At 40.0% G+C, this 24832-nt stretch overlaps 2 protein-coding genes, 1 pseudogene and 3 gene segments (V, D, J or C); 2 read left to right on the plus strand and 4 right to left on the minus strand.

Moving 5' to 3' along the window:
* The window catches only part of LOC125878734 (uncharacterized), a 231193-nt gene extending 212467 nt beyond the window's left edge, over nt 1-18726 (minus strand). The window contains exon 1 of the mRNA XM_049560107.1: nt 18615-18726. Within this exon, the coding sequence (XP_049416064.1) occupies nt 18615-18660 (46 nt within the window). The 5' untranslated portion in view covers nt 18661-18726. The remainder of the gene's footprint in view (nt 1-18614) is intronic.
* The window catches only part of LOC125878736 (immunoglobulin mu heavy chain-like), a 135060-nt gene extending 114094 nt beyond the window's left edge, over nt 1-20966 (minus strand). The window contains 2 exon segments of the mRNA XM_049560110.1: nt 20637-20753; nt 20850-20966. Coding sequence (XP_049416067.1) covers nt 20637-20753; nt 20850-20892 — 160 coding nt within the window. The 5' untranslated portion in view covers nt 20893-20966.
* LOC125878733 (uncharacterized) lies at nt 1605-9285 on the plus strand (annotated as a pseudogene).
* On the plus strand, nt 14161-14695 carry LOC125878761 (immunoglobulin heavy variable 3-30-3-like). The segment is given in 2 exon segments: nt 14161-14209; nt 14276-14695. Coding segments are annotated over 2 exon segments (321 nt in total).
* On the minus strand, nt 19015-19675 carry LOC125878746 (immunoglobulin heavy variable 3-48-like). The segment is given in 2 exon segments: nt 19015-19487; nt 19573-19675. Coding segments are annotated over 2 exon segments (366 nt in total).
* Nucleotides 20967-22969: 2003 nt separating the features above from the next.
* Nucleotides 22970-24387, minus strand: LOC125878740 (immunoglobulin heavy variable 3-7-like). The segment is given in 2 exon segments: nt 22970-23332; nt 24363-24387. Coding segments are annotated over 2 exon segments (324 nt in total).
* Between the last annotated feature and the right edge of the window lie 445 nt (nt 24388-24832).

Below are 24832 nucleotides of genomic sequence, written 5' to 3' on the forward strand. Positions count from 1 at the left end.
GCAGAAAAAGCTCAACTATTAGTGATGCATGCATGTTCAGGTGGTGGACACAAAAGCAGCAACAACTGTGCAAGTGAATGCTTTGAAATATCATAAACTTAAAATAAAAATCACCTTCATGAAGCAAGAGTTTTAAAGAATTTACTGAAGAGATGTTGATTCAACTCTGTGATAACCTGTGGTTCATTTAGTTTTATTTATTTATTTATTTATTTATTTATTATTAAATGTTTATATTTATTTATTTATTTTACTTACTATGTATTATTCTCTAGTTACTTAAAATTCCAGGGCTATGATACTGAACTGAATTACATTTTGCAGGTGTTGCTGTTATTGTGTGTTAAATATTATCCCAAAATCTTCTCATAGGTTACTAGAGCTAACTTAACTTAATAAATAAGTGTAGCAAATTACAACAGAAGCCAACTGTAACAGTTTGCTTGTCAAATGCTGAAACATTTATTTTACAATAATATTAATGCACATTTTTTTGTTTTTTTTCTGTCTTTTCAGATTAAATGAAACAAGATGAACTTTCTGTAAAAAAAAGTTTTTTCCCCACACGTTTGTTCTTATAAACTCATAGTCTTGCATGTAAGTAAGCGCATTTGTCCTTTTTCATTTTAATTACAAAAGTTTTGTCTTTTTGAAAATAAATTTTTAAATGAAGACAACCACTGAAGTTGCTCCTCCAACTTTTTTCTACTCCAGTAGTGCTGTAGTTTCATCTAATTCTTTTTTTTTCTAGTTTGTTAAAAAAAAAAAAAAGTATTTTCTGATGTAACATGTTGTTGTGTTGGTCATCTCCCCAGCACCTGGAATCAGCAGCCTATGTTCAACTCAATCATGTAAATTTTAGGTTTTACAGTTGGTTAGCTCTCCAGTCTATTATTAATAGACTTGAGAACTAAAACCTTTTGCAAAATCATGTGCAATCTATGTGAACACACATGTAAACTGATATGAGATATTTAAATGCGCTCTCTGTTTCTCTTACTGGCACACCACCTGGTGTCTGTGATGCACCATTGCTCTCTGCATTCTTTCACTTCTGTATTTTGGTACTTTTTCGGGACCTGGGTGTTACTCAATGCTTCCGCTTGCTGCTTGCCCTGATCACTCTGCCCTGTCATGCTGTGACATCTGTGCAACAACCGACCTCCAGCCCTGTCTCCACCTGACTTTAAGACACCAGACACTGTAAAAGTACAACTCTGCCATCTAGCCTTAATACAAAGATATGACACTTAGAATTGAGCCAGCACAGTTGGTTACTTGATCAAAATCTCAAGGTACGTATAACTACAAACTGCAATCAGCTCTTATTTTACAAATGTCTACATCCAATGTTTACAATGAGTCAAGTAATGAAATGATCTCTTCTCTATCTCAGAGGAGCGGGTTGTGCCTCCAAACATCACATTACACCCTGTCTGGGACAATGTCCCTGTCGGGGCCTCATCAGTCAGACTTGTCTGCACCCTAAGTGGCTACTTTCCAGACAAACTGAGTGTGGAGTGGAAGCAGGAAAACCAACCTCTAAAACCTGCCAAAAGCCCAACGAAGCTGCAGAGTGTGGACGGAACGGAGAAAACCTTCAGTCTAACCAGTGAGATTGAGCCAAAAACAACAGAGTGGGAACGAGGCTCAAATTTTACATGCAAGTCAACTCACAAAGATCAGGAATATAAAAAAACAATAAGCATTTGTCAAAGTAAGTATTTACAGCTAACTGTCTCACAGCACAGTATAAATTTTTCTGAAGCATCATCAATGTTTTATGATAAACTGAATGGAGAAATACATTGACAAGTTTTAACAAGATGAGTATGTTTGGACAAACACTTTTTTCCTGTAGTCCATGACAGCGCCCCTCCCTCCATCCATGTGGAGATTCCCAGCTTCAAGACAGTAATGATGGCAGGAGGATCCAACGTGGAAGCAACATGTTTGATCCGCTCTGATTTTGACGCCAAGTTGACCTGGCGGATAAATGGGGAAGATGCACCACGTGAACAAGTGACACAGGACAAAAACTCAACTTATATATTCAGTACTGTGACGGTTTCTTCAACTGAGTGGAAAAAAATAAAGTTAATAACATGTAAAGCTGAACATCAGTGCTTCTCACCCACTGAGAAGACTGTGAATGTTGCAGGTAAGATGACAACACAATATGAAAATCAGACGTCTTGTCACAGAAAATCACCCAGAAGAATAAATTCTGCATTCCTTCTGTCTGTATCATCCAGGGCCTGCAGTTACAACTCCTGTGGTCACGATCAGGAGATCTCTTAATGAATTGCTGAAGGGGAATAGTGCTGTGCTGGAGTGTGACGTCACACAGCTCTCATCACGTGACCTGTACATCACTTTTCAAGCTGGCACCTCTGACATCTCTGAAAAACTGTATGTTGATCTTCCTGAAGCCCCAGGCCTACATTCAATCAGTAGAAGCTTCCCTGTCCCGCCAGAGCACTTGAAGAAAGACAAAAGTTTCACCTGCAAAGTGTACCAAGGCTTCTCTGTGGATTTTACATCAAACTCCATTGGAAATATTTTTGGTGAGAGTGTTACTCTTCATTCCCTTCATGACTGTTCATTTCCCATTTCACAGTCAAATAATCTCTAAAGAGACTATTTCACTGATAGACTGATTCCTTCCTAATTTAGCGGACCTGTCAATGAAACTTCTTCTGGCCCCCAGTGAAGAGTCAGGATCACAGACACTTGTATGCTCTGGACAGGGCTTCAACCCTCACATTCAATGGTCTTCTGAGTCTCAGCAAAGAGCTCCATCAACTAATGACATCAGCATGGGTGCAGATGGGCGTGTGACAGTGACCAGTCAACTTCAAATCACTCACACAGAGTGGAGCACAGGGAAGGTCTTCACTTGTCAAGTATCAGACAAGTCCCTGGGCAAAAACATCAGAAAGGACATCAGCCTCTGCTCAGGTACAACTAAGTGAAGAGTCACAACCCCAGCTGTCTACTGACAACATTGTGACTGACCTGAAAATTGTTTTTGACAGACTTTGAAGTCAGTGTAGTCTGAATTTGATCAAGCATCTTTTACATATACATAGTTCGTTCAGTTTTCTGGTACTGCTTCATGATTCTTTTTCCTTGCTCCCTGTCAGCTTATTCAAGAGCGCCTCCCTCCATCCATGTGGAGGTTCCCAGCTTCAAGACAGTAATGATGGCAGGAGGATCTAACGTGGAAGCAACATGTTTGGTCCGCTCTAATTTTGACGCCAAGTTGACCTGGCGGATAAATGGGGGAGATGCACCACATGAACAAGTGACGCAGGACAAAAACTCAACTTATATATTCAGTACTGTGACGGTTTCCTCAACTGAGTGGAAAAAAATAAAGTTAATAACATGTAAAGCTGAACATCAGTGCTTCTCACCCACTGAGAAGACTGTGAATGTTGCAGGTAAGATGACTACACAACATGAAAATCAGACGTCTTGTCACAGCAAATCACCCAGAAGAATAAATTCTGCATTCCTTCTGTCTGTATCATCCAGGGCCTGCAGTTACAACTCCTGTGGTCACGATCAGGAGATCTCTTAATGAATTGCTGAAGGGGAACAGTGCTGTGCTGGAGTGTGACATCACAGGACTCTCAGCACGTGACCTGTACATCACTTTTCAAGCTGGCACCTCTGACATCTCTGAAAAACTGTATGTTGATCTTCCTGAAGCCCCAGGCCCGCATTCAATCAGTAGAAGCTTCCCTGTCCCGCCAGAGCACTTGAAGAAAGACAAAAGTTTCACCTGCAAAGTGTACCAAGGCTTCTCTGTGGATTTTACATCAAACTCCATTGGAAATATTTTTGGTGAGAGTGTTACTCTTCATTCCCTTCATGACTGTTCATTTCCCATTTCACAGTCAAACAATCTCTAAAGAGAATATTTCACTGATAGACTGATTCCTTCCTAATTTAGCGGACCCGTCAATCAAACTTCTTCTGGCCCCCAGTGAAGAGTCAGGATCACAGACACTCGTATGCTCTGGACGGGGCTTCAACCCTCACATTCAATGGTCTTCTGAGTCTCAGCAAAGAGCTCCATCAACTAATGACATCAGCATGGGTGCAGATGGGCGTGTGACAGTGACCAGTCAACTTCAAATCACTCACACAGAGTGGAGCACAGGAAGGTCTTCACTTGTCAAGTATCAGACAAGTCCCTGGGCAAAAACATCAGAAAGGACATCAGCCTCTGCTCAGGTACAACTAAGTGAAGAGTCACAACCCCAGCTGTCTACTGACAACATTCTGACTGACCTGAAAATTGTTTTTGACAGACTTTTAAGTCAGTGTAGTCTGAATATGATCAAGCATCTTTTACATATACATAGTTTGTTCAGTATTCTGGTATTGCTTCATGATTCTTTTTCCTTGCTCCCTGTCAGCTTATTCAAGAGCGCCTCCCTCCGTCCATGTGGAGATTCCCAGCTTCAAGACAGTAATGATGGCAGGAGGATCTAACGTGGAAGCAACATGTTTGGTCTGCTCTAATTTTGACGCCAAGTTGACCTGGCGGATAAATGGGGGAGATGCACCACGTGAACAAGTGACGCAGGACAAAAACTCAACATATATATTCAGTACTGTGACCGTTTCCTCAACTGAGTGGAAAAAAATAAAGTTAATAACATGTAAAGCTGAACATCAGTGCTTCTCACCCACTGAGAAGACTGTGAATGTTGCAGGTAAGATGACTACACAACATGAAAATCAGACGTCTTGTCACAGAAAATCACCCAGAAGAATAAATTCTGCATTCCTTCTGTCTGTATCATCCAGGGCCTGCAGTCACAACTCCTGTGGTCACGATCAGGAGATCTCTTAATGAATTGCTGAAGGGGAACAGTGCTGTGCTGGAGTGTGACATCACAGGACTCTCAGCACGTGACCTGTACATCACTTTTCAAGCTGGCACCTCTGACATCTCTGAAAAACTGTATGTTGATCTTCCTGAAGCCCCAGGCCCGCATTCAATCAGTAGAAGCTTCCCTGTCCCACCAGAGCACTTGAAGAAAGACAAAAGTTTCACCTGCAAAGTGTGCCAAGGCTTCTCTGTGGATTTTACATCAAACTCCATTGGAAATATTTTTGGTGAGAGTGTTACTCTTCATTCCCTTCATGACTGTTCATTTCCCATTTCACAGTCAAATAATCTCTAAAGAGACTATTTCACTGATAGACTGATTCCTTCCTAATTTAGCGGACCTGTCAATGAAACTTCTTCTGGCCCCCAGTGAAGAGTCAGGATCACAGACACTCGTATGCTCTGGACGGGGCTTCAACCCTCACATTCAATGGTCTTCTGAGTCTCAGCAAAGAGCTCCATCAACTAATGACATCAGCATGGGTGCAGATGGGCGTGTGACAGTGACCAGTCAACTTCAAATCACTCACACAGAGTGGAGCACAGGGAAGGTCTTCACTTGTCAAGTATCAGACAAGTCCCTGGGCAAAAACATCAGAAAGAACATCAGCCTCTGCTCAGGTACAACTAAGTGAAGAGTCACAACCCCAGCTGTCTACTGACAACATTGTGACTGACCTGAAAATTGTTTTTGACAGACTTTGAAGTCAGTGTAGTCTGAATATGATCAAGCATCTTTTACATATACATAGTTTGCTCAGTATTCTGGTACTGCTTCATGATTCTTTTTCCTTGCTCCCTGTCAGCTTATTCAAGAGCGCCTCCGTCCATCCATGTGGAGATTCCCAGCTTCAAGACAGTAATGATGGCAGGAGGATCTAACGTGGAAGCAACATGTTTGGTCCACTCTGATTTTGACGCCAAGTTGACCTGGCGGATAAATGGGGGAGATGCACCACGTGAACAAGTGACGCAGGACAAAAACTCAACTTATATATTCAGTACTGTGACCGTTTCCTCACCTGAGTGGAAAAAAATAAAGTTAATAACATGTAAAGCTGAACATCAGTGCTTCTCACCCACTGAGAAGACTGTGAATGTTGCAGGTAAGATGACTACACAACATGAAAATCAGACGTCTTGTCACAGCAAATCACCCAGAAGAATAAATTCTGCATTCCTTCTGTCTGTATCATCCAGGGCCTGCAGTTACAACTCCTGTGGTCACGATCAGGAGATCTCTTAATGAATTGCTGAAGGGGAACAGTGCTGTGCTGGAGTGTGACGTCACAGAACTCTCAGCACGTGACCTGTACATCACTTTTCAAGCTGGCACCTCTGACATCTCTGAAAAACTGTATGTTGATCTTCCTGAAGCCCCAGGCCCGCATTCAATCAGTAGAAGCTTCCCTGTCCCGCCAGAGCACTTGAAGAAAGACAAAAGTTTCACCTGCAAAGTGTGCCAAAGCTTCTCTGTGGATTTTACATCAAACTCCATTGGAAATATTTTTGGTGAGAGTGTTACTCTTCATTCCCTTCATGACTGTTCATTTCCCATTTCACAGTCAAATAATCTCTAAAGAGACTATTTCACTGATAGACTGATTCCTTCCTAATTTAGCGGACCCATCAATCAAACTTCTTCTGGCCCCCAGTGAAGAGTCAGGATCACAGACACTCGTATGCTCTGGACGGGGCTTCAACCCTCACATTCAATGGTCTTCTGAGTCTCAGCAAAGAGCTCCATCAACTAATGACATCAGCATGGGTGCAGATGGGCGTGTGACAGTGACCAGTCAACTTCAAATCACTCACACAGAGTGGAGCACAGGGAAGGTCTTCACTTGTCAAGTATCAGACAAGTCCCTGGGCAAAAACATCAGAAAGGACATCAGCCTCTGCTCAGGTAAAATAAAAGCATAATCCATAATCATAATTTTGCATTAAGTGTAGAATAAATAATCTACATTCACACTGTTTCTGAGTCATCCATTAAGCTCTTAAGACATTTTTTCTCATCATCATTACTTGACAGGTGTTGCATTTTCTTCATCTTTAATGTCACAATGTTTTTCAGTAACTCCAGCATCATCTCAGGTGGTTGGCGTATATGTTCAGGGACCGCCACCACAGGAGCATCAGTACAAGGGACAGGTGACTATCACGTGTCTGCTGGTCGGCCCTTCTCTTGATGATTTCTCTGTCACCTGGAAAGTAGATGGGAAGAATTATTCCCAAAATGTCCATAGGGAGCCACCAGTGAGTCGCAACAATGAGACGGAGACAATGCAGAGCACCCTCAATGTGTCAGCGGAAGATTGGCATGCACATAAACGAGTGTCTTGTGAGGCAAAGCACCGATGTTCCAACAAAGGCTACGAGGACCACATAAGCAAAAGCAGAGGTAGTGCTGTGCATAAAAACCAATACCTTATAGCTGCTTCTGCATATGTAGAGTGTTTAACATAGATTACGAAGGCAAGTTTGCATCAGAAACTCTCCATAAAAAAATAGTATTCTCCTTGACATTTGTGACGACTGTGAGTGACAAAATTATGAGACTGAAATGGCAACAACTGCAGCTGTATTTATTTTTGTCTTCTTTTTGTGTTTCTCAAGAGCTGCACCCACCAGCAGTGAAGATAATAGAACCGGCTGCCTCTGACCTGTCTACGTCTGACTTCCTCACACTCATTTGCCTCGTGTCTGGATTTTTCCCATCTAACATCATAGTGTACTGGGAGGAGAATGACCAGAGACTCCCTTCAACTGTCTACACCAACAGTCCTGCATGGAAATACACAGGGAGCAGCACTTATTCAATGAGCAGCAGACTAAATACATCAAAAACTGAGGACAAGGAGTCTACGTATTCTTGTGTTGTCAGACATGAGTCATCTTTTGAGAGCACTATAAAGGATGTGTATGGTGAGCTGAAATTAGCATTTAGTGAAAACTGCATTTCACTGGATTTGTTCATTACATCAAAGAGATAAATCGAGCCAAACCTAAGAATCACTGTTGGGGCCAATTCGGATATATTTAGCTGATCATATCAGCTAAAATAAAGCCGATCAAACTTTGACCCTTTCCTTACTGTACACTGTGTTTTCTCCACCTCAGCCTGCCCTCTATGTTGCTCAGGAGCAGTTGTGTAGAGAAGCATATTGCTTTAGGGAATTTTTATGAAAGCATTTAAGTACAAAAGTTCTTCGACTTTTCTTGCTCTGTGACCTTCCCCAAACACAAATTCATTAGATTCTTTTTCTGACTATTTTCCTCAGCCTCAGTGACCCATAGCAAACCTTCAGTTACCTTGCTCCAGGGCTCTGGTGAACTTGTGTGCCTGGTGTTTGGCTTCAGCCCTGAGTCCATTAATATCACCTGGTTTCTTGATGACACTGGGAACTGCTGGAATACAACACTAGTGAACCACACAGAGGCCCAGGAAGTTCAGCATCCAAAGCCACCTTCGTCTGTCCAAAGCCAGCAGGTTCCTTGGGGCAGTCTTCACCTGCAGGGTGACACATGCAAACACCATTTTAAACACCACCCTATCCCTGGATGTATCTAACCCAGGTGCTAGTTTGTCCATTGATCCACATCTTACTTACACATTAAATATTGAACATACAAGGTTATTAGGAATTTCTCTTTGTATGTCCAGTGTGACAAAGTCAATGTAATGGTTAACTAACAAATCTCATTTTGATTGTCTCACAGAAATCTTGAAGGACTGTAATTTCTTAGATGACATCAGGCATACTGATGTCAACCACAGCAAAGGTGTGGACAGCTGGTATATGGCTTTTGCCTTCCTCCTTTTCTTCCTCATATCCCTCATCTATGGTGTCCTTGCTACCATAATTAAGGTAAGAGACAACAATTGGTATTTTAAAGTAATCTTCCAGTACTGTAGTTCACTTGTATGGTTGTAACATTCCTGTTATAATACTGCCTTTATTTTGGAAGGCTGATATGTTTCAATAGTTCGGATTTAGCCTTTTTACATATATATTTTATACACAAAAAGCTGTCACCAATTCCTGACACATTCCCTGTTTTTTCCTTGTAGACTAAATGATGATGATCTCACAGGACAGATCCCATTCTATGATCCAAATATGTGACCTGAGGATTTCTGATGGCATATGGTTTTACTAGTTTTAAAGTTTGATTAAATCTATTATTATTTTATTTTATTTTTTTAATGGAAGTGGTTTTTACTGTATTCATTTCTTTTTTGCATGTACGTTATATATTTGGTGTGGCTTGTATGTGGTGCATTAATAATAAATAATGAAGCGCTGAATTCCAACTTTAAGATTCAAATGCTAATGTAATGAGCAAATATTCTATCACTGGACTTGTTGCATTTACAAAAAATAAATAAATAAAGAGTGAAATATTTTAAGGACAGTTTGTCATAATCTCTGATTTACTCTTCAGGGAAATGCTTCGTACTCAATATACCATGTCACAATACTAGCACCCCTGCATTACTCAGATTGTCCACTAGAGTGAGACAAAGCTCCACGTGCAGCTGTGGTAACTTGCCACCTCTAAGTCAAACACTAGTTGTGTAGTAATTTCAGGATGGTGACAGGTCTGAACTGGATACACTAAGTGGTATGATACAGAGATGTATTCACTTGAAAACACACACAGAGACTGTTTTTATATCTCATCTCCTCTCCATACATACACACACAGAGTCACTGTAAATGTGTGCACACTGAGTTGGAGCTGCGTGTTTGTGTCTGCATTTGTGTACCTTGTGGGTTGGAATTCACATCTGGGAGGGATGACACTAAGCACATTCAGGCGTACTATTGGCTACCTCTGGAGTGATCTGGCACTGTGTGCCCTGATTGGCTGGGGATTATTCGAAAAGTTGTCTAATACTTGCCACGATTTTCGAATAGTGTTTTTGCTTGTGCTGCCCATCCCTAACACATAGAGGACAACTTTTCTCTCTCTACAACTGCAGTTGAGGCACCACTGAGCGAGGTACTCAACCGCAAACTGCCCAGTGGCCGACACTCGATGGCTGTGGTTTTACTGAGAAACTTGCAGTGCTGAACATGTTAAACTGAATATGAAATAGTGTAGGGCTGAAAAAAAGCAGGTAAGCCACAACCAGCATTACCTATGAAAAACAGATGTATCTAATAGAAAGATTGATCTTATTTAATCTTAAAGTTCTCAAGAGAGAAGCAGATTGTCGAACACACAGACCTTTCTGTGGCATGTCCTTTTAAACCACAAGGAAACAAAGGAAAATATAAGACGGAAAAAAGATATGCAAGAACAAGTTTATCATCAATAAACAAATGATGGCATTCTAATGATCATTACAGTATTATCACTTATTACTGTCATGATCGACATCATCTTCATGCCATCTTAAAAGTTCACACGCACACACTCTGCCTGTTGTTGCAGATAGAGATGAAACAGTTACGGCTTCACAATAAACCGTGATAAAATTCCTGATGGTTCGTATCATCATTTCAAATTTAAATCATTAATAAAGCTGTGTTTGATTACTGCACTTTAAAAAACTTACTGTAAATATTGTCCAGCATCATCAACCAAAGTTAGCAGCAGTCTCCCTGACACAGGCGCAGCATCAATGTGGGGAGGCCTGCAGCACGCACACCCAGTGATGCTCCTGGTCCCATGTCCTCATCTACAGTGACACAGAAGCAAGCATTTTAAAGGCAGACTATTGCTAATGTTAATGCACATATGATATGGCTTTCATATGTTTGTATCAGGTATTGGTTATGTTACTTTTTAATGTCCATGCAAACACTGACATCAGTGTGTGTCTATTTGGACATTTTAAACACATTTTAACAATGTTATGTGATAATTTTGGTCACTATAATCATGATAAAAGAATTTCGTACTGTTTCATCTTTAGTTGTAGACATGGTCTACAGTCGGCACCATTGAGCAAGCGGAGGAGAATTAATTGTCTTCTGAAAAAATGTAAGCCTGATGTAGAGGGATTTGCACAGAGGCCTCCTAAAATGCATTTTCAACTAAATTACCAAATTACAGGAGGAAAAAAGCACACCAAAGCATAAACCTCATCACTCCACCTCAAGCTAAAGCATTCTGATCTCAGTACTCTCTTCCTTCATCTCCCTCTTCATGCCATGTCGCAAAAACATCATAGTGAGCAGGTACACCCAACAAGAGACCAAACCCAGAGTCTAACCAACCACATTATGCTCCTACATAAATACAGTACCCAGGTACTCAAGTGCACCAATGCTCTGCTCGTGCTGAATAACATGCCATCAAATTAATGCTAACATGATTAAAAGTCCCAGCGCCAACCAAATATGCAGAGGAAAAAAGGCAGTTAAAAAAAGGCCGTGTTGCAAAACCAGGCATTGCCTTAGCACCTGACCTCAAAGACAAAACAAAGAAGATCTCTGGGGTGAAGTTTGATAACTGTACAGAGTAGTACGACCAGCATGACCCCAATAAAAAAGATGTGTAGAAAAATGGAGAGCTACAGTTAAACGTACAGCACAGTATGAACATAACTTGTTCATGCATTAAACGTGTAGGGCAATACATTACACTTAGTGCTATTCCACCACACATGCAGGCTGGTTCAGTCAGTAAACCTACACAAAAACATAAAATTGAAATAGTATTTGTTTGTATGATGCTTTGGGGTCATTGTTGTCTACCTACTAACAACCAGAGAGTGGTTTATATAAGGGCTTAACCAGATATCAATTTACATAACCTGAATATTCAAGCGCAGGTGCATCTCAAAAATTATTGAAAACACCGTTGTGACAAAATAACAGTAACATTTCAAAGTCTAAAGCAAGGCATGTGTGTTTTAGTTATAAACACTTCCAGCAGGTGGCGACATTCTACTCACCACATTGACCTGTAGGCTGCAGTAGCCTTTACTACGCACGACATTGTGACATATCACACAGACAGACACAGGTGTAAATAATCAAATTAATGATGGCTGAACAGCATGTGGCTGCTTCAGTTTAAGGGTCATGGTATTATGTGTGCAGACCCCTGTAAACTGTGCCTACCTGCAACACTTGAGTAAAACAGAGCTACCATTAATCTCATTAGAAACACCTGTTAGCATCATGAATAAAGCTAGTAACGTTCAAGGGTCAAGCAATTGCACAGCCACACAGATATCCTGTCTATTTTTGTAAGCTGGGACCATTTCCATCAGAGGAAACAAAGCTTTTACTTACTTTAATTTCACAGATAACAACAATACATTGTGAAGACAATAAAGCCTCCACAAAATAGCATTTTAGGTCTTGTGTGTGATTCATCCTGGCTTCATATGAGCAGAGGAAATCTCCGCTCGTCGCTAGGTTCATTTATACAATGTAAAATGCCATAGGCTCGTGCTAATAACGTTAGCATGTTGTATTTGTTTGGAAAACATGTTTAGTATAAAATAGTTGTTTTGTCAGTGAACCGTGCGAGTTGTTATGGAGCCGAATTTCGTAACGTTACCTTTGTTAAATGTTGCTGCTGTCCCTGACTTCTGTTGAGGAGAGGAAATGTCAGTTAGACGCTAGGCTCATTTATACAATGTAAAATGCCATAGGCTCGTGCTAATAACGTTAGCATGTTGTATTTGTTTGGAAAACATGTTTAGTATAAGACAGTTGTTTTGTCAGTGAATCTTGTGAATTGTAATGGAGCCCAATTTCGTAACGTTGCCTTTGTTAAATGTTGCTGTTAGACGCTAGGCTAATTTATACACTGTAAAATGTCGTAGGCTTGTGCTAAAAACATTAGCATGTTGTATTTATGGGGAAAATGTGTCCAGACACATACACTGTAATACACACTGTTATACAGTCTGTGGTTGTAGGTCACCAAGCAATAGCATGTTAGCCGCCTATCACATGAAGAGGACATTTAAACTTAAAAACATTTCAACTTAAGCTCCTCTGACAAAACATAATTAAGCAATATCACACGAGTGCCTAAGACAATTACAGCCGTGACCATATGGGCTACAGTAGCCTACAGCATCACGACCTCCAGTGTGATATTGCTTTTATAGGCTACAACAGTTCAACAACAGCTTAAATAGCAATGCTGAGTAAGGAAATGTTAACAAAGGTGATGAAATAAATTATTTAAGTATGTTATGTAGCTCCGCGAAAAAAAACAGTTCCCTCAGTCTGTTGCCAGGCAACGCAGCATGCACGCCGGGAACTCACAAGCTACTTTGTATTTACATTGATCTGCAACTGTGTAACTTCGTCCAGTTCGGCTGATGAAACGTTGGCAAACCTGGATGTTGGCACGGCTGGATTCAAACACACCTGGAGGTCTGCACTGAAGAGTCCTGGCTTTCCTTTTCCTCATCTCTCCTGACGACCACTCAGTTTAATTCAAATGTAATTTTGGGGAAAATATCCATCTTCTTGGTGTAACGCTATAGTGTCAGTTTGCGTTAATGTAGCGAGTGTGACAGTTGGTTAATTCATGGTTGTGTTTATATTTATAACACCTGTGAGCAGAGTGATTTTACTGTTCACACTTTTCTAAATTGTTCAACATTAAACTTCACAAGTAATTAAGTAAATTCAGTTAAATTGTCTTCAAAAGTCAAATATCTGCTCCGAAATGTAGTTGTTTAAAAACAAATTTTTGGTAAATGTAGCACAAGAATTTTTAACCAGAAAAAATGCTAAAAAGTTGAAGCAACAAGCAAAAACACAGCACAGAACTGAAACGTGCAGGATGCCATTGTTTCCATCAAAACAAATGCATGAACTGTGGATTTCATTATCGTTTCACAAAATCTCAATTCTGACAAAAAATAACTTCAGAAGAAATGTTGCTGGTCTTTGTTAAACCAAGCAAGGTGATTATCAAACCAAAACCAGTGTAATGATATAATAACTTCCAGTTATAACTCTTATTGATAAACAGTACAGTTGGACAAAATCCTCTGCTGAGTAAATAAGCATATTCAAATGTTACAGTAAAACAAGGATAACAATGACATCAGGTTAAAAATGGAAACCAAATCAAAGTTGCAAGAGATAACATTACAGTGACATGTTCAAACTCAAAATACAGTTACTCACAACAAAAAAATAAAGTTTTGTGGAGAGTGTGAACAAAGGAGGAGTCAGTGCAAAACTCAGATATCTTCCACCTCTACTTATCTGACTGCAGAGAGGAGGACAGAGAACAGTGGACACACAGTTTAAAACATGATGGACTATAGGACAGGACTGCTGCTTTTAACTATCTGCTGGGCAGGTGAAGATTGTCACTGATCTTGAGTTGAATCTGTCTTCAAAAATCTGTAAACTTTTGTCTTGACAGGTGTTGATGGTCAGATTCTGACAGAATCTGAACCAGTGATTAAAAGGCCTGGAGAATCTCACAGACTGACCTGTACAGCCTCTGGATTCACATTTAGTGACTACTATATGCACTGGATCAGACAGGCTCCTGGAAAAGGACTGGAGTGGGTTGCCAGGATTGAAAGTGGTAGTGGTAGCAGCAAGCTCTACTCTCAGTCAGTCAAAGGCCGGTTCACCATCTCCAGAGACAACAGCAGACAGCAGGTGTATCTGCAGATGAACAGTCTGTAGACTGAAGATTCTGCTGTTTATTATTGTGCTTGAGAGGCACAGTGACTGGAGTTGGTTGAGCAGCTGTACAAAAACCTACAGTACTCATTTTAATTGGCTGGTTTGCTTTGATTTCAGGCCTTAAAGGGATAGTGCACCCAAAAATGAAAATTCAGCCATTATCTACTCACCCATATGCCGATGGAGGCCCTGGTGAAGTTAGAGTGCTCACATCCCTTGCGGAGATCGGCGGTAGAAGCAGCCAGCACACCTAATGGCAGACGGTGCCCCAGACTAACGTCCAAGAACACAAAATTGAATCCACAAAGTGTCTTCATACTGCTTATCCGTAGTGATCCAAGTGTGCTGCAGCCGCGACATAAAAAGTTGTTTCGAAAAACGTCATATTATATGGCAGCTGGTTTTCTCCAATGAAATTTCAAATAATGTGACTATGGTTACTGTTTATAAATAAAAGTTATTATTGTTATCAATTAAACTTGTTTTCGGTTCATGTAATATGAAAATGACATTGTATGCTGTCTCAGAAAGGCAAACAACATCTCATATCTCCTGATTTTTTTTTCATCAAATAAAGATTTTGTGTTCCATAATAAGAACAGAATTTCTGTGCATTTCTTTTGAATTAATCTGTTGATTTAAAACCAATTATTCTGATCTTTAATAATACTGAACTAATAATCAGCTCTTAAACAACTAAATTTCAGAGCACAGAATCCAACATCTGAAGACTGTTCAAATTTAGTGGAATCAAATTAATTTAGCTTCCGTCACATCTCTCACTGTACATTATAAATGTATAAATTCAACAAAGAAGTTCTTGAAAAGGTGATTTTGGAACAACTAGAAAGGCTCTGCCTGAAGATCTCAAGCAGTGATCAGGTTTGAATTTGGAATCAGCACATCACAGATAACAGCAGGATCCTGATCATGAAAGGCTTTAAAACAAACAGTAACATCTTTAAATCAGTTGTAGATACGATGAGTAACTATTGAAGGGCAGCAGGGTCTGGTGTGACATATTAAATGACAGGTGATGGTCAAAGACTGTCCAGGCTGCACAACCATTGAGTCTGGCTGGATGAGATCAATACTGTTCACACCTGTGGAAAGACAAATCAACATTATCTCCATCATTCATCTGACTATTCAGTGTTTCTAATGTGTTTATTAGTGTGAATCCACTGAAAGCTCCTCACAGGATCCAGCTGCCAGCAGCAGTATCAGAGCTACAGAGAACATGGTTGATGTTGAAGCTGAACTGATGTGAGCTCTTCTGTCCTCTCACTGACACACACACACACTTCACTTCTTTATGAGGCAACACACAAGGAGGCTGATTTACATACTGATGACAGTAAAGGTTTATTTGAATGAATCAAAATGAAGATGAAATGTTCAGGTGTTGTTCTTCATCTCACACAAAGAGAATACACCTTTTAGATTGTTGAGTAAAATATCTTTTTCTAGAATTTAACTCATTAAAATCACCATGAAGTTGGCTCAAGACTAATTCAGTTATGATACAGGTAATAACTGCAGGTGTTTTAGATAAAGATGTCATGAAAGAGACACTGATGTTTGAGGATTTACTTTTATTGTCCTGTCACAAGCTATTTAAACCAAGTTGTCAGCTGAAGTTGTTTCATCACTTGAAAGATTCATATACATATCATGATGTATCAGTGATGGTGATTCAAGAGAATTTAATATGATGAAAACAGTTGCTGTTAAATTAGATTAAGAATTGTTTTTAATAAAATCTAAAGTCTGTTTCTCTCTGTACTGTAACAGTGAGCTGGTGTTGAAATCATTAGTGGTCTGAGGGCTCCTCCTCTGGTGGCTTCATGTTACAAGTGTTCAGGCACTGAGGGGTTTTTGTTCAGGTCTACTGATGCTTTGTGTCACTGTGGGCGTCTCTGGCACAGTAATACACAGCAGTGTCTTCAGGCTGCACATTCTGTCCGTTTAGAGTCACTGTGTTGCTGGAAGAGTCTAAGCTGATACTGAACTTGTTCTTCAGTGAATCTTTGTAATATGTGCTGTATCCACCGCCTGCTCCTCCAATCCACTCCAGTCCTTTCCCTGCAGGCTGTCTGATCCAAGCTGTCCAGTAGCTGCCCACAGAATAAGAGACCTGACAGGTGATGGTCAGACGTTGACCTGGCTGCACAGTCACAGAGGCTGGCTGTGTCAACTGTTGACACTTCACACCTGTTAAAAAGAGAAAATGTTTTGTCACAAATTAAGAAGTTATAGAGCAAAAGAAGAACTGTTGACTTTGACAAATCCAGAGAGACTCACATCCAGCTGCCAACAGCAGCAGCAGAGCTACAGAGAACATGGTTTATGTTGAAACTGACGTGCTGTGAACTCCACTGACAGCCTGATGGGATGTTTTTATAGCTGAGGAACAAGGAAGCTCACTGAGTTTGCATAGAATCAAACATATGAAGCATCAATGTTGGTCTAACTGGAGCCAATAGAAGAGTCTGTTCAGTGTTATTATATCTGCAGAGTGACAACAAATCACCTCTGCTTTACACAGTGATGTAACTTTATTACACACTGAACAGTAACATTTAGAAAATGTCCCTGCCTTTACATAAATTAAACAACTGTTAACTTTGTTTAAGCCTACTGTAAACTATCAGTGCCTAAATGTGTTGCATTAGCATGTATATACTATGTACTGCATTTATTAATTCATTTATTTTCTTACTTACTGAACTTTATTGATTTGATATAATTAACTACAACATTGTTTTTTTTACGATCATATTATGACTCACTTTAGGGGGCACATCATTTTATTGTGTCTTCATTTGTAGAAATTGAAAGTAGTTTAATTTCAGCAACCAGATTTTTGTGCTGTCTTTGGCCATTTTATGAAAAAGTGATGTTTATTGTGTGTGTTAGGGTTTCTTTATGTTTAGTGATTTGTAATAGTATTTCTCAAGAACACTTTTTTTTTATTTGTACAGTGGGAGGTGCAGAGATTATCTTATTATTTATGACATATTTGTAATGTAAAACATAAAATATAAACCATTAGATATAACATTATACAGAAAATATGGCATTACATTTCATAGAAATACAAAAAAAATACTTAATGCTTCGGCTCTAACAGCCTGAAAGAAGAAGTGCACTGTAGGTTTTTGTACAGCTGCTCAACCAACTCCAGTCACTGTGGCTCTCGAGCACAAAAATGTTTCAGTTATTACAAGTTTTAATGTTTAAAAATGTTCAAAAGTGAGATTCATTTTTCACTGCAGTTTTTATAACATCTGCATATTTAGAATGGCAACCATTTAAAAAATCTAAAGATTGTTTACCTACTTCCCTCAACTTGATTTCATTTCTTTTTAAGTTAATGTTTAACAATTTATAAAAAAAAAAAAATAACTCAGTTTTTATTGTGGGAATACATACAATGATGTACCAGTGATTGTAACCTCCAAGTACTTGATCAAAACAGCTGCTGTTCAATTAAATTATGGACCTTGAATAAAATCTTCAGTCTGTTTCTCTCTGTACTGTAACAGTGAGCTGGTGTTGAAATCATTAGTGGTCTGAGGGCTCCTCCTCTGGTGGCTTCATGTTACAAGTGTTCAGGCACTGAGGGGTTTTTGTTCAGGTCTACTGATGCTTTGTGTCACTGTGGCTCTCTGGCACAGTAATACACAGCAGTGTCTTCAGGCTGCACATTCTGTCCGTTTAGAGTCACTGTCTTGCTGGAAGAGTCTGAGCTGATACTGAACTTGTTCTTCAGTGAATCCTTGTAAAATGTGGTGTATCCAGCAGCTGCGCTTCCAATCCACTCCAGTCCTTTCCCTGCAGGCTGTCTGATCCAGTGTGTACGAAAGCTGCTGAGAGTATAAGAGACCTGACAGGTGATGGTCAGACGTTGACCTGGCTGCACAGTCACAGAGGCTGGCTGTGTCAACTGTTCACACTTCACACCTGTGGAGGAAAACATGTTGAATATTGAATGAGTGTAATAAGAGTGAACAGTCAGTGTGCTGTGATCATACTGTCAGTGTCTCTGCCTCAGTGAGACTCACAGGATCCAGCAGCCAGCAGCAGCAGCAGCAGAGCTACAGAGAACATGGTTGGTATTGAAGGTGATCTGATGGGAGCTTCTCTTCTTCTGCTGCAGCTGACAGCATGATATCAAGTCTTTATAGCAGACTGTGAGGAAGTTCACTTTGCATAGAGAAGGACACTGACAGGCTATAAAAGAAGGATGAACTGTCCTGTCACATGTAGTCAGAGCTGTGAGTTGTGAATCTTTGTTTTGACATGTAAAGAAAAAACATCTATTAAATTAATAACTTAAAGCCTAATGTTTTTATTCTTCACAAAACTTTGAACAATTCAGAGTGACAGTTACACTTAGGTGAAAGGAATATTTAATGTTCCCAGTCTCAACTACATATTGGAGAACACCAGAGCTGCAATAAAAATTGTCTGAATGAGGAGGTTTTATTGAGACTGTGTTTCTCTGAGTGTGTTGAAGATGTTGAACTGAAGCTGATTCTGTGAAAGTGAAAAGCAGAACGCCTAGTATTGACTTAGTTTGACATGTTGAGTTTTTGTACAGCTCTGTGGCTTCCTGTGTCACTGTGGCTCTCGAGCACAATAATAAACAGCAGAATCTTCAGCCGTCAAGCTGTTCATCTGCAGATACACCTGGTCCACGTTGTTGTCTCTGGAAATGGTGAAGCGATTCTTGACTGACGTGGAATAAGCTTTAGTGCTTCCACTCGGAGCAGAAATGAAGGCAACCCACTCCAGTCCTTTTCCTTCAGCTTGTCTGATCCAGGAGATATCAGCATCATCATCTGATATTCCTGCATATGTACAGGTGAGTTTGTGGGATTCTCCAGGGCGCTTTACCACTGGTTCAGACTCAGTCAGAGTCTGACTGCAAACACCTGGAGAGAAAAGTAGTGTTATCATCACAGAGCTGAAATATGAACCTTTTCAAAGAACAGGAGGAGTGCAGAAGTATGTATTCACCAGAAATCCATGATAGCATCAGAAACATTATACATGTAGCTGAAGTCATGGTGGAAATGTGTTGTATGTCTGCTCAGTGGTTTGGTCTCTCTTCTTCAGTCTGCAGTGAGATAAATAAAGATGGAGGAGATGAAGATTTGCATGGACTCCTCCTCACACTGCTTTTTTATTTTGACATCATTAGTGGTTGAACAAGACACAAAGACAGAGATCACTGAGAACAGAACTCTTAATCATTTCTTCACATGCAGTTAATTTGGGGTGAGTTGTGGAACAATCAGTGATCATTTCTGACTTGTGGTTTTACATATAACACAGACTGATCAGTGAGTAAAAAACACAACCATGAGTATTAGAGATAAACCAGCCTTTGTGTCCATGTGTCTGATACAATCTCACAGAAGTGGATGGCCTCAAAGAGAAAATATAGAAAACTGTTTGATATTCTGATGTTAAAAAGAGCTCTGAAAAGACTCTGACATGGTGAGACTTGTTCAGCCTTTATACTAAATATTTTGCCAGTACACTAATTACAGACAGGTGTCTTTGGTTTTTCATCAGGTTTAATGTATCTACCAGAAGCTGCTATAACATCATATGTCGTCTGGTGTCTGTAGGGATGAATGTATCCATGTAAAGGGATCACAGTGTTGCAAAGCTGCAGAAAAATAGTCATATAACTGTGGGAAATCATTGATATGTCTGGCAGTTCACTTACACCAATAAATGAAGAACACATATACTATATCAGGGACACACTGCCAATAACTTTATTTATTTTTATCTCTGATTATCAGCATGTGTGTGTGGTTGAGTCACATGGTTGCTGGGTATTTGTGCAGGTCTGTTGGTGGTTTGTATCACTGTGTCGCTCACACGCACACAGTAATACACAGCTGTGTCCTCAGGCTGCAGATTCTGTCCTGTTAATGTCACTCTGCTGGCAGAAGTGTCTCTGCTGTAGCTGAACTTGTTCTTCAGAGCAGCATTTTCATAAAAGCTTCCTCCACCCCACTGATTAGAAATCCAGTCCATTGGTTTTCCTTCACGCTGTCTGATCCAACCTGTTGCATAGCTGTTATCAGTCAAAGAATAACCAGAGACCTGACAGGTGATGGTCAAAGACTGTCCAGGCTGCACAACCATTGAGTCTGGCTGGATGAGATCAATACTGTTCACACCTGTGGAAAGACAAATCAACATTATCTCCATCATTCATCTGACTATTCAGTGTTTCTAATGTGTTTATTAGTGTGAATCCACTGAAAGCTCCTCACAGGATCCAGCTGCCAGCAGCAGTATCAGAGCTACAGAGAACATGGTTGATGTTGAAGCTGAACTGATGTGAGCTCTTCTGTCCTCTCACTGACACACACACACACACACACACACACTTCACTTCTTTATGAGGCAACACACAAGGAGGCTGATTTACATACAGTAGTGATGATAGTAAATCAGCTGACTGAAGTTTATTTAAATGAATCAGAAATGAGGATAAAATGTTCAAGTGTTTTAAGAGAAGGTGAAACTTGAGACTTTAGATTGTGAATGAAAACTAACTTTTCTGTATTTTGAATGATTATTATCACCATGAAGTTGGATAAACACTTTCGATTCAATCACTGATGCACTTACGATTCACATAATCAATGTATATTTTTTGTAACAGATATCATGGAAGAGAATCTGACTTTATAGGGGTATATAGTACTATATTTATATCACAAACTTTTAAAATCAAGTGGTAAGATGAATCTATTCTCTCATTTAAAAGTTAATAACTACAGACACTGATATAAAAGCATCAGAGTATTTAAAATCTAAAGTCTGTTTCTCTCTGTACTGTAACAGTGAGCTGGTGTTGAAATCATTAGTGGTCTGAGGGCTCCTCCTCTGGTGGCTTCATGTTACAAGTGTTCAGGCACTGAGGGGTTTTTGTTCAGGTCTACTGATGCTTTGTGTCACTGTGGCTCTCTGGCACAGTAATACACAGCAGTGTCTTCAGGCTGCACATTCTGTCCGTTTAGAGTCAGTGTTTTCGTCGACGAGTCTGTGCTGAAACTGAATTTGTTCTTCAGTGAATCTTTATAGCGTGTAGTGGATCCAGGAGCTACCTTTCCAATCCACTCCAGTCCTTTCCCTGCAGGCTGTCTGATCCAAGCTGTGTAGTAGCTAGCCAAAGTATAAGAGACCTGACAGGTGATGGTCAGACGCTGACCTGGCTGCACAGTCACAGAGGCTGGCTGTGTCAACTGTTCACATTTCACACCTGTTAAAAGGAGAAACTGATTTGTTATAGAGTTATAGTTATTGTAGTGTAATGTTTACTGAAGTGTTTATACTGTATCTTTAAGCTGAACTTTAAAGACACGTGTTGAAGCAATGTACTCTGTGCACTCATACTTTATGTATTCTTATGACACGCACACTCACTGAGCAGTTAAGTATTGTGGTGGATAAGTACCTAGGCATCATTTCTAAAAATAGCATGAGGATGGGCTCAGAAACACTGGTGGAAAGTTAGGGGAATTACAGCTTGTCCTGATATGACCCTGGTAAGAGGAGGCGGTCTTATATTGTCCAGGAAAACATTACGAGTACAAGTAAAGAGGCGGGGTTCAGGATGAAAGGAGAAAAAGTGAGGGCTCAGCAGAAAATATGACACCGTTATGGTGGTAGGATGAAAGGGAAAAAAGTGAAAACTCAGCAGAAATGTGACATCGTTACGATCAGAGCCAAGTGGGAAGGATTAGAAAGAGATGACTCAGCAGAAAATCTTCACAATAAATACGAGTGCGCAAACAAAGAAATTTCAGTCTTGCTCTGGAGTTTGACTCGAGTTGTGTTGATGCCTGCGTGGACAATAAAACTCAGTTGCATCTGATTCTACGTGTCTCCAGTGATTTTTTACCTCTGAGTATGTGAGTTTTTTGGTATCTAGAAGAAAACAACAAAAGTCCGTTCGAGAACAAAGGAACAAGGTCGCGAGCTTTCTGGCCCAGCTCCCGACCATTTGACTTTTGTTTTACTCTTCATTATGATCAAGTTATAGAGCAAAAGAAGAACTGTTGACTTTGACAAATCCAGAGAGACTCACATCCAGCTGCCAACAGCAGCAGCAGAGCTACAGAGAACATGGTTTATGTTGAAACTGACGTGCTGTGAACTCCACTGACAGCCTGATGGGATGTTTTTATAGCTGAGGAACAAGGAAGCTCACTGAGTTTGCATAGAATCAAACATATGAAGCAGAGATTAATTTATTATTTATGACATATTTGTAATGTAAAACATAAAATATAAATCATTAGATATAACATTATACAGAAAATACAGCATTACATTTTAAAGGAATACTAAAAAAATACTTAATGCTTAGGCTCTAACAGCCTGAAAGAAGAAGTGCACTGTAGGTTTTTGTACAGCTGCTCAACCAACTCCAGTCACTGTGGCTCTCGAGCACAATAATAAACAGCAGAATCTTCAGTCTTCAGACTGTTCATCTGCAGATACACCTGCTGTCTGCTGTTGTCTCTGGAGATGGTGAACCGGCCTTGAACTGACTGAGAGTAATAATTGCTGATACCACCACTGCTACTTTGAGCGATCCACTCCAGTCCTTTTCCAGGAGCCTGTCTGATCCAGGCCATCCAATAGCTACTTAAGTCAAATCCAGCGGCTGTACAGGTCAGTCTGTGAGATTCTCCAAGCCTTCTGATCACAGGTTCAGACTCAGTGAGAGTCTGAGCATCAACACCTGTCAAACAAAAACAAAAGTGTGAAATATGTCAGACACACAAATGGAAACTATGCCCAAGCAAGATAGATGAAACGCACCTGCCCAGCCGATAGTAAAAAGCAGCAGTCCTGTCCTATAGTCCATCATGTTAAACTGTGTGTCCACTGTTCTCTGTCCTCCTCTCTGCAGTCAGATAAGTAGAGGTGGAAGATATCTGAGTTTTGCACTGACTCCTCCTCACAGAGAGGATGCAGCCAAATTGGACCTGATATTAAGTTTTTGTTCAATGAAAATGTAATGTCAGTGAGCCCAGTAATTGGGACAAGGTCAGGAGTTCTCCGCCTCTCATCCAGTGTCACCTGGGATTAGCTCCAGCACCCCACAACCCCCAAGAATAAGTGGGTTTTGCTAATGGATGGATGGCTGCAATATTAATTTTACAGCCCCCCAAACTGGCATGCCTAAGACTTGTCTGACATATTTCAATTAAATTTGTCTTAAATGCTCTATATTTAGATCCCCAACCCTGTTTCTTTCAGAGAAGAAATCATACTTTAGGTTTCCTTACTCCCTGTCACTATATCAGTTACCCAAATCCTCTCTCCACATCACCTGTACTGCCCTCTCCTCACTTGAGTCATATCTCACAGACAGACAGCAATTCATCAGCATTAACAACTGCATCATTACCATGGCTATTCTGTCCCAAGGTGTCCCTCAGGGCTCTGTGCTTGGTCCTTTCCTGTTCATCCTCTACATGTTTTCCCCTCTATAATAACATCTGTCTTCATGGTGTCCACTTAAACTTCACTGCTTATGATGTCACACTCTACATATGTACTATATCCACCATCACTGCAACTCTCTGCACCTTGACCAACTGCCTCACCAAATTTATTTATTATTATTTATTTATTGTTGTCTTGTTTCCTCTTACACTATATTCATGCTACAACAATACCTGAAAAATAAAACAATAAAATGAATATAGTATAAAGTATTTTTTTACACATTAAATCGTTTTTTAAAAAGAAACTGGATGACTTACAGTAGACCATGTGCCTTAAAAAACTCAGAGGGCCACATTTAGAGAATAAAATCAGACCTGTCTTGTGATCACTATCATTTGGTCTAAAAGGACATATTGTGTCAAGACCTTGATACAATTTTAAGTGCATATTAAAATGTCTCAGAACAGTCCACAGATGTTCACAATGATTTTACATAGTTCCTCATGACTGTGCTAAAGGTTTCAGTTCCTGAGTCTATTAATAACAGACTTGAGAGCTAACCGACTGTGAAATCACCAAATTTACATAACTGAATCAAACATGAGCTGTTGATTCCAGGTGCTGGGGAGATGATAAACATAACAAAATATAACATAATTAATTAATTTTCAAAAATGTAAAATGTTTGGGGGAAAAGTACAGTTGTATTGGGTGTTAAATGTTTATAGCTTGTGGTGAAACTTCAGCCAGTATGAACAATATAAAAATAATAAAAAAAGAGGAGGAG

This window comes from Epinephelus fuscoguttatus, linkage group LG19 (assembly GCF_011397635.1).
Source record: "Epinephelus fuscoguttatus linkage group LG19, E.fuscoguttatus.final_Chr_v1".
In the NCBI taxonomy this organism is placed as follows: domain Eukaryota; kingdom Metazoa; phylum Chordata; class Actinopteri; order Perciformes; family Serranidae; genus Epinephelus; species Epinephelus fuscoguttatus.